This window comes from Nothoprocta perdicaria, unplaced genomic scaffold (genome assembly GCF_003342845.1).
Source record: "Nothoprocta perdicaria isolate Ctin4 unplaced genomic scaffold, notPer1 scaffold_41, whole genome shotgun sequence".
Taxonomy (NCBI): domain Eukaryota; kingdom Metazoa; phylum Chordata; class Aves; order Tinamiformes; family Tinamidae; genus Nothoprocta; species Nothoprocta perdicaria.
Window position 1 is genome coordinate 916,771 of NW_020455655.1, and position 10,877 is coordinate 927,647.

The 10,877-nt window shown below is 34.0% G+C and overlaps 1 protein-coding gene across 3 annotated transcripts in view; it reads left to right on the forward strand.

Moving 5' to 3' along the window:
• The window catches only part of ZNF280D (zinc finger protein 280D), a 36,001-nt gene extending 27,310 nt beyond the window's left edge, over positions 1–8,691 (forward strand). For 2 of the 3 annotated variants that reach the window (XM_026045746.1, XM_026045745.1), the window contains one exon: positions 6,901–8,691. In XM_026045746.1, the coding sequence (XP_025901531.1) occupies positions 6,901–7,537 (637 nt within the window). In that variant the 3' untranslated portion in view covers positions 7,538–8,691. The remainder of the gene's footprint in view (positions 1–6,900) is intronic. The other variant, XR_003250470.1, reaches the window with a different exon arrangement.
• The last annotated feature ends 2,186 nt before the right edge of the window (positions 8,692–10,877 follow it).

A 10,877-nucleotide genomic window follows, 5' to 3' on the forward strand; every position in this document is an offset into this window, starting at 1 on the left:
GCTGGAGTTGTCATTAAAACACTGGTAAGTTGTGTATAGAATTTGTCAACTGTGTGCAAATATAGGCAGTAATGGACACAATTGACATCATAGTGTCCGATTTTCACTTCAGCAAGGGTCTTAAAATCTTGTGGAAAATTTGTAATATATAAAATGTATTAAACCGTGCAAGTAAATCTGCCTGATTCATACTTTAGTCCTGATATTTTCAATTATTTCTATGTCAATTATGAAGCAGATGGGACTGTGTCTGCCAAAACAGAGTGTGAATATGCCTAATATGGTCAGCTTATCTAATAGAAGGCAGATGTTTTGTTCTGAGGGGTGTTTTTAGGTGTTTGAGTGTCACAGAATTATACTTTTTCTGAAAAAGAGATACTTGTAGGAGAACCTTACTTGAATTGACAAATTTTATTCTGCTTTTGCTTTGGAAGTCTTTGGAAAGAAACTGCATGTTTTAGGCATTTAGGGGCTGTCTAAAAACTTTATAACTGTACATGTGCCTTTAATAACTTTTTTTGGTGATGATGATAATAGCAAGTTCTTGCATAGCCCTTTTCATTGCTATTCCCATTTTACAGATGAGAGACAATGTGAAGTGATATGAATTCTATCTTTTTCTCATTCAGTCATTAACACTGTAGAACACCTTTAAAGTATAAGAATCTTTTTCTCTTCCTTAAGTCTGTGTTTACATGTGGCTTAATATAGTCTGGTTTCTTCCTTATAAATGCTCACACATAGATTTATTTTGAGGATGGAGGGGAGGTATATATTTTACAAATCATCTGCTCTATTCAGATTATAGTTTAAGATGAGTCTTTACTATAAGATGTAGTTCTCAGTTTTCTGATGCTATAGTCATGAACAGGGTTAAGTTTAGAAATGTTTGTGTATGACTCAGTTGAGTGGTTGAACTTAAGTTACATAAAATCATTTCCTAGAAATTCTAGTAGCTTGTAGCCTTCCTACAGAAGGTTCTTTTTGTTAGGAGTGACTGGGAAAGGGAAGCTTCACAAAAGATTCCGCTCATTTTCAGTATTGCTTACCTGAAGAAGGTAGGAGAGCCATTCTGTGGCTCTAATAAAACGTGATTGATAAATCACTAGGAAGGTGGTAGTTCATCATTTTCAATTGTTCATGAACAGTTCGTGTTTGTTTGCTCTGTGTATGTTCAAATAAACATGCATTTGTATTAGGTGAGGGAGGRGCAAGCTGTGAACTGTATGAACTTAAAGCACATCATCCTCTCTCCTTGGACTGTACATCTTGGAAGCTATTCGCTATTTACCTGCTTTAATTTATTTTTTCCGGTGGTCATAGTTTGAGCCTTTCTGATTTGTGACCAGTCGTTTCTATTGATTATCTGTTGAACTGTTTTGCTGAGGGGTGGCTTTGTTGGTGAATTCGGTAGCCAAATGTTTGGTGAATTCAGTAGCACTCCTGAAATTACTCTGATAGATGTGGGCCAACTGGCAGTCCTTACCAGAGATGATCCCCATCTTTGTTCATTTTCATGGTGTGCTCTTACACCTCTTGAGCTATAGTACTTCTGGAAAGTACCTGGATTGGTTGCTGTTTGAGAGCTATAGATGAAGCTCTTTAGAAGGATTTAAGACTTGTCATTATAGGTTTGCTGGAAGTATTACAGGGTGAACTGTATTTTAATGTCCATTTATGAAGTTTGTGTTAATTATATGTTCAAAAGAAGGAAGTGTTTTCTAAAATATATTCTCAATCTGAGCTATATGTAGGAACAGATCAATAATCCAGATTAAACCATATTAGCAAAGACGTGGTTACCAAAAATGTTATCAACTGTTCAATTCAAAAATAATGTGAATGTATCAGCTTTAATTTGTCCTATAAGCTATAGAAATGTATTGCCCCCAAAAGGTCCAGCAGAATGTGATCAAGTAAAAATATATTAAACCATGGATAGCCCTGCATCCAATTCATACCCATGTATTCTGGTGACTAACTTCTCATTTTCTGAGAGAACCAGACCAGTAAGCATGTTCTTGACTATGCACTGTCTGATTTATTTGTGCCTAAATTGTTCTCCTCGTTGAAACTGTGTGTTTAGGGACTGCTTTTAAACAAATTATTCATTTCATCATTAAAGCAGTCAAGCTAAGCTAAATATTAGGTGCTGGTTCATCTTTTAATGGTATTGCTACTCAATGATTAAATACTTCAGAGTATTCCAAGTCCCTGACCTGAAAAATGCATTGTCATGTGATTTACCCTAATGATTTTCTTACTGTTAATTAGATGCACATTTTTACAGTGTCAACCCAGGAATGTTACCATAAAACATTTCTTGTTTCTTATTTTTGCTATGATTTCTTGTCAATTAAGATGTAATAATTAAAATCATAAATGACTGTTTATACTACAGTCCCAGTTTTTGCTTGTCTGCTAGGACATTGGTGTTAGTATGTGGTGCATAAAGTACTCAGTGTATTCAAGGAATTGAAAAGGTTCTCTCTTTAAATGCTGCTTTTTCTTGCCTTAACTTGGGAAGGTAGGTATGGTAGATAGAACATGTATTAGTTCTGCTTTCTACATCAAGTTTAAGTTGGTGGAACTGTTCTTTGTTGCAAGTATTCTGTACCTTGTAGAAAACCACAAAGGCTCACTGAAGTCATGAATCATTTAACTTATGATTAATAGCATTATTTAAATGTAACAGAGGGAGCATCATACTTCAGCAGATTAAACTTGTCTTTAATGCAGGATCAACAAAGAAGATACAGGCATAAGCAGTTTTGAGGTTTTTGTTCAGGTTGGTAGATTTTTTTTTGTAGGAAACCTTTGAAAGGTTAGGATTTTGTTAGAAGTGATGACTTAGGAAGATTTTGGAGGAGACATACTTCCTGCTATCTCTTCTAGCATTTTTTTAAACACAGAAAATCAATTTTAATGATGTTAAGATAAGCTGTTTAATTAATGTGGTTTTAGAAGTCAATGAATTTAAATAATTTATAGCCAGTGTAATGTATGGACTGTGCTTTTGAAGGTGTTTTGAAGGAAGTATCTCTTCCAGATTGTAGTTGGAGGTCACTATGGTTGCTCTGAGGTAAACTACAACTTTTTTTTCTGGGTAGTTGGGTTATAGCAAATGTTACAAACTTAGAGTAAAATGAAATCTTTTGTTTCTATGATGTTTTTGTTAGTTGTGATGCAGCTATTTACACTGCAGTGTACATCTTGGCAGATTCATTTCAGAATTCCTGTACTTTACTGGACTATACTGTGTTTCAGTTATGATTTGTAGGGCCTATGATTTGTTAGGCCATAATAATGAGGAGAGAATTAATCCTCATATAGAATTCTGGTAAGCATTAGCTTACCAGATGCTTCTAGCCATTTTAAGCCATCTTTTCTGTCCACCCCTCACCCCAAGAAAGTAATTGGAATATGTGATGTAATAAAATGGTTTTGTAATTTCTATATACCAAATAAAACATTTTAAGACGGATGTAATCCTCTTCTGGAACTCTGAAGTACATTTAAGCTCTAAATAGCAACTTCAAAAATTGATTTCTTATTACCAAATTATTTTCTTACTCTGTCTTCATTCTTCTTATATCTATTTTATACATACAGTATTTGAAAACATCTTAATTCATTATCCATTAGGTTAAAGACCGAAATCTCCATTAGAGAGAGAGAAGCTAAGTTGGAGGTAATGTCTTTTTTGTTTTGTTTTGTTTCTCTCACCACACAGTCTCACATTTCAGTGGCTTCAAGGCAGAAATGACTAGAACATGCAGCTCTTGGACCAGAGCTTTTCAGTCCTCAAACACCTTGTTTTTTCCCTTCAACTTTTATTCTCCTTTTAGGCCAAAGCAGGTATGTTGACATGCAATGTTGACTTTTAATGCTGCAGGAGCAGATCAGATCAGAACAGTTGATTTTGAGGAGGCTACGGTTTTGCTGTGTTCAGAGGAACTTTTTTGAACCAGACTTCTGTCCCAAAAAGCAGACTGTTGGACTTCAATGCACGCAGCTTCCTTAGGCGGTGCAGCCTGTTTGGTGGACTTCAGCAGATTTTCTAGCTGAGCTTTGTTCAGAAATTGTGCATGTGCTAGAACTGTTCTGCAAACCCAACTGGTATGTGCTAAGTGAGAACAATCAAGGAGTTTGCCTCAAAACCATACTGCTGTGTTATTGTGAATGCAGCTTTGATATGGGTTTTGTTACTGGAAATACTTTTCCACTGAGTGAATGTATGTATGCACACATACATTTGCAAAGATACTGTAAGTGAATGTAAAGTTATCTTTCTTTATACATCCTTTCTGAAGATGTATGCTTTTTTTTTTTCCTATAGAGTTTTTCAGATCCTCTTAACTTCTATTGAATTATCAATTTCTGTATCTCATGAAATGTGAGCAGGAATGAGTTAGGGCTTGAGCAAAGATTGGATTTTCATGACTAGAAGATAAGGGAGTTTGTGGTAGATTCTATATGTTCAAGATACATATAGGAAGAGATATTGGATACATATTGGAAGAGATTTCCATGTGAATATTGTGTATGTGAGTTGACACATATGTGTATGTATAGTATGTATGTGTATAAAGACACATGAAAAGTTGATTTAGAATTTCCAGCATGGAAACACTTCTCTGAGTGTACTAATGAAGCATTAGTTATCTCTTTATCTGCACCCCTTTTTCATATAGCTTTGTACAAAATTGTTTGCTTACTTGGCAATAGTACCTTGCACTTATGTGCTTACTGAAAAGTAGTAGCTAAAGCACATACACTTACATTCTTTCATAAAGACATGTCTAACTTTTGTGTGGAGGGAAAAAAAAATCTAAATATTTACTAGAATCTATAACGCTCTATAGCTTAAGTCTCATTGCATAAAGTACAGTCTTTCCTAATACCTCTTACAAGAGGTAAATTAGTAGTTACAGCATGATTAGTTCTATAAGCCACAGCTGGCAGGTGATTCTGGGTGGTGGCAGTTTTTTGTGCTGGAATTTATTCCTATCTAGTTCATCAGATTTGCCTTCTTTTTTATCTCTTCTAGGAGCTTTGAGCAGGAGGAGAGTAATTTAAGTAGAAATTTTGAGTTTTGGAGAATGTTCTTTTTTGGTTTTGGCAACATAATAGGAAATTCAGAAAAGCTTAATAAATGCAAAAATGCCTTTCTGCCTGGCAGTAGCTAGAAAATACAGGTTGCAACTGGGTAAGGAGACTACTACCTCAGTGACTGATATGATTTCACCTTTTAAGAATCTCTCTCTCCATCCCTCCCTCTCTTTCTCTCTCTCTTCCTGCTCAAATTATTTTACCATTTTAAAGTACAGTATGGAATATTCCTGGATTTTTCTTTCAGTAAAAGTAGAAATTGAAAACAGATTTCTGATTCTTTATAGAAAGTAGCACCTGCACCAGAATAACTGCAACCATTTTCTGTGAAATTCATTTAGTATTGTGGATTTTTTTATTTGCTATATCAATAAGGTAACACTTAGACATCTAGCTTGCAAATACACTGTAAAAGGCCCAATAGAGGCAATGGGTTGTTTTTCTGATTGTCTGTTGCTTCAGGGTAACAGTTATGTGCTGAACTCTTACTTGTCTAAACGTGTGGCACCACTCTGTGTTTGAATTGCTCCCTAAAAGATTTGAAAGCCAATGTTAAGGATGGTTTTAGCCAGAAGTGATTTCATACCGTTTCTTACACTACTCACAAAATCAAGTTATTAATGATTTTAACAAATAAAAACAACTTTAAGAAAATTTAAGAAATAATTTTTAACAAATCTCATGTTATCCTTTTACTTTTTTAGCTGCATGTCACTGTTAAGAGACTTTTCTTTTAGATTTAAAAATTAAAAAGACTCACTAGTTCCTAGTTTAACTTCTCATGTGGAATTTATATCTGCAAATAGTTCTTCTGTCTTTTCATTCTGAAAAAAGTTTTAATTAAAAAATTTTAAGCTTTTCATCAAATCAAAACCTGCAAAAAAAAAAATTGAGTTCTCTTATTGCAAGGGTGGGGGGAAATGGCTGTTCCTATCACAAATGAGAAGAAATATTAGAAACTGCTATTTAGGATTTTTGACTACTGGAATAAATGCCAATTGCATACATTGATATGAAGAGACTACTTTGAATTTCTGCAGGTACAGGTGGCAGTTGAAAAATACAGTTCAGTCTTTACAGTATTCTATTTTTGTCTGGTCTCTTTAGAGACCTGCATGTGGCTTTATTGAAGTAATACAGGGTTTAAACAGTAGTTTTGTCTGTAAAGTTTGTATGCTGTGTCTTAGAGATCTGTTATATAGTAAAAATTTTACTTGCATAATTCAGTATTGTTTTAGGTTTTGTTTTTATCAACATCTGGTTTTATTCTGAAAAGTGAGCATAAAAATGCTACTTCAGCTTCACTTTTTCTGTGAATCCACATTTATACGCATCTAACTTTTCAGCTTCAGTGAATAGATTTCTAGCTAATAACTTTTCTCTGACTCCTGTTGATAATGCAGAGACAAATCAGCAATATCAAGTTATGAATTAGTTTCTTTTGTTTATATATCTTCAGCAGAAGTTTCAAAATAGTTGCTGTATGTACAGTTGTGTCAGTGTCAAAGAGACTGTGCAGATAGAGATTACTGTTCATGTTGTATTTTGGAAAACCATACCTGTCATACAAAGGGCACAATTTGGCCCTCAAAGTATTCATTTTTAGTGATGAAATGCAGAAATTAAAGAATGCTAAGCAACTTTTAAATAAAGTTTATTTTTAACAAGAGAAAACTTATGAGAAAGATTAAAAGGAGAAATTGTAATAACACTGAGTATCATCTTTAAGAATACAACTATGATTTTATCTGCTATAAAAATAACTTTGTGTGTGGTTTTTTTTTTCAGCGAACAAGAACATGACTCTTCAAAGGAAACAAAAGAACACAACCAACACCAAATTAACCAAATTGCATCAATTGAAAAGGGTGAAGAAAGTTCACGAAATACAGAGAACGTTCCCAGTTTGGAACTTGACAGCAATGACAGCAGCTCTAAGAATGCCTTGGATGAGAAAGGCCAATGTTGTGATTCAGCTAATAACAAGCAATTAGTAGAAGAGAAGCAAAAATGTATTCATGGTGAAAGTGAGTTGAAAACTTGCCAAAGTTCAGACAATATTGCCTCGAATGACCAGACTAAAGTACGTAGTTTGGATGAAACTTCATTTTCTGCATTGAAAGCAAGGGACTTAAAACTAGCATTGGGTGAAGATGTTAGTTTTGAGCAGTTCCTGAGGAAAAGAGATGAACCTGAATCCGTTAGCTCAGACATTAGTGAGCAGGGCAGTATTCATTTGGAGCCTTTGACTCCATCAGAGGTACTAGAGCATGAAGCTACTGAAATTCTGCAGAAAGGTAAGGTTGCACCTTCATCAAAGAAAGCTGGACTACTCTCTGAACAAACAGATGAGACCTCGAAGGAAAGCAGTCCCAGCAGAATGGAAACAACTGTAACCAAGACAGATGAAAGTGAAGCAAGCTGAAATTATGTTAATATTTTGTTCAGTTTATTATAGACAATGCTAAGAACACCATAGACCATTCCTCATGAGAGTGCTCATTGCTAATTATTAAAAAAGACAGAAAAGGGAAATTTACATATGAAAATAGTGTTTACATGTATGTACAACCGAATAATTAAACTTAGCTTCCAACCTCTTGAATGGGGTGTCTTTTACTAAACTGACACTTGAAAGGAGTACTTTTCAAGCTTAACTTGCCTGGAATTTGGTGATTTGTTAGTTAATAACAGACTTATAAAAATCTTTCCATGAATAGCATTAAACAGCAAAATTGAGTATAAATTTGGTTCTGACGCTGAAATTGAGCACACTTGTAACAATGGTTATTGGTCTACTGATAACTTGGATAAACATAAAACTTCTTTTGGATTTGGTGTTACATTCCTGTCTGTAAAAGCATGTAAGCAGAATTATATGAACCTGTGCACCTTTGTACAGGTGTAATCCAGCCAGGCTGTAAGCTTACCTTAATAAACTTTCAGTGAAAGTGGAATTATTACAAGAAAAAGTATATATTTGTGGGGTTTTACGTGTGCAAGCTGTGCAGAAATACCAGACATAGTTGTATAAAATAGAGCAACCTGCTGAAAGTACTGTAGCTATTAGACTTTTACCGTTGTTTTAATTATTCTTAGTAGTAGACCCAAGGAAATGGTCTGTAAGTCAAACCAAAGTATGGTTTAATGTTTAAAAAAATAAATTAAAAAAAAAAAAAAAGGTTTTAAAGAGGAAAAAGAACCCCCAAACTGGAAACACCAACTGGCATGCACTCTGCCATTTTGCAGCTGCTACTTGCTAACTGTTACAAAAATCACACAAGGGCATATAAAGTAGAATTGTACAGTTGCATTTCAGGACGTTTTGTATTCTAAATTATATGGAAGATGGCTGCTGGATTTTTTATTTTGTTTTGCCTTTTTTTGCTTTATAGTTAGCAGCTCGAGATAGGAATGCATATGATTAACCAGTAGCTTATTATAACTTCGCTGCTCCATTGGAAACATTCAGAATGTGCTTTTGACTTAGTTTTGTTTTTAATGAATGTTAACTGTTTTGAACAGCTGTTAAAGCACTGCTGTAAATTATCACTTTTTGAGTAAATATTTGCAACAAAATATTGTCTTCGTGAATAATTTCATTACTTAGCTTGTTACTTTGGGTATAGTTTTCCTGTCTTTTTGAAAAGATTTAGTGACAATTCTCCAATACAGTTTTATCGTTTATTGTTATTTTAAGACTTCTGCGATTTTAGAATTAAATGAGCATATGCCTATGCATAAATACGACTGAAAAAATGAAAAATGCAAGTAGTAAGTGTTAAGTTCCTTTTATGTCTCTTCCATTTTTGAGCCTTTTAATTTACATCTTTATTTCCATCCATGCCAGGTTACTAGAAGTCTTTTAATAATGAAAGTGAAAATGTTTACCTAATCAATCATACCTCAGCTTAATGGTATCCTTACCTTTTGTAAAGATCAAGATATACAAAAGAAAATGGCAATTGTATCATTTGTTGTGTAATTTGAAGATCTTTAGTGTTATATCCTGGAGAGCTCTGATCAACAGGTCTGTGTTCATGCATGAAAGTACAGATAAATGATTATAGAATACAGCATCCCAGCAAGGGCTTCAGAAGACTAAAATAGCTATGGACTTGGTATAGGTGTTACTGAAGGACTTCCTGAGTGAATCTGCAGTATAAATATCGTGCACATATAAATCCAGTACTGTCTGTACTATTTTTAATATGTGCAGATGACTTATCTAGAATCAGACTCTGGTTATGTTTTTGGAAAAGGTTACCACAGCTATTTCTAGTTGAACTTAATATAGTATTTGGTTGTAATTTCCTCACATTCATCTTTATTACACAGTTTCATTGAAAAAAAAACTAAAACATTTGCTATTTTAATATTTTTTAAATATTTTAAAACATTTGCTATTTTAATATTTTTGCAAATAGTATTAATTTTGATGGAAAACACCCATGTTTGAAGGCCACTTACTGTTGTAAAAAGTTGAAGAATAAAGCTGACTGAAACAACTCAATATTTGGGGAAAAATATATCCATCTTAGGTGTGAATATATGAATCATATTATTGCAACCCATGTTAGGGAATCTTTGTATAAAAGTTAGCGTTAGGTATCAAATGCCCAAATAGCTAACATCTAAAATAGCAGCCTTTTCAAAAGAAGGAAAGCTGGTGTTCTAGCAAGATTAAGGCAAGATTCACTTGCTTTAGATAGACGAGTAAAATGCGTCTCAAACAATGTCATGAGTTTTTTCTTCACTAAAATTCATTACAGGTGTGCACTTCCTTGCCCCTGCTCTCATTTGAAATAGAAGAATAATCTCTATCATGTATTTAGGAGGCTTCCTAGAGAGGAGGAAACTGGCACTTTCGGCTGAAGGCGCTGCAGAAGGTCCTTTTATGTTCAACATAGTTTGAAACTTTCCTCTGGGAGGAGGAGGTATTTGGGGCTTTGTTGCTCATTTCTGAGAAGTACATTTTTCCATCCAATCTTCAGTAGCAGGTTGCTTTTTATGCTTAAGAAAGAATTGTTCCTTGGTTTTGTGGCTTTACCAAGAACATTAAAGTTAATTTTTATTGTCCATATCAGAGTTTCTGTTTCCCTTCTCAAAACATTTACCATATTTGATTGAATAATGTTTTTTGTGTTTGTTTAACTTCTATTTTTAAAGAAACAGCATGTGTCTAATGCTGACTCTACTATTTTTATTTAATGGAAAAACAGCTCATGGCCAGTAAGTATTTTGTCACTTGACTATTCTATAGATGCAGCAAACTTCTCAACTTGCCTCATGCAGTTTAGAAAAGAAATTATGAAAAAAAAAAAAATTACTGAAGGTTCAAGTTTTCCTGGATGGAGTGGATGCATAAACTGAGGAAGGAAAAAAAAATCAGATCAAATCATAGCAAATACTGAGATCCAATATTTAAAAAAGCCTTCTTTCTGTGTACTATTGGGCATATGAATGTCCCACCAAAGACGCTGGCAGTAGGCTGTCTAGAAACTTTGATTCGAGGCAGATTTTATATCCAATGGTTCTTTGAGGGTTTTGTTTTCCACACTGCTTAGTATTTGAGACTTGTGATCTTTTTTTTTAATTTAAAAAAATGTTGGCTATTATTTCATGTTTGTGTGTGTATATATTACAAAAAGTCTTGGATCACTCTAACTCTAAAACATTTGATTACAATTTTGTATTATTTTCTTGACCTAAGTTAATGATGGTAAGTTATGATTTTTTCTCCTCTGTTGCATCATACATGTTGC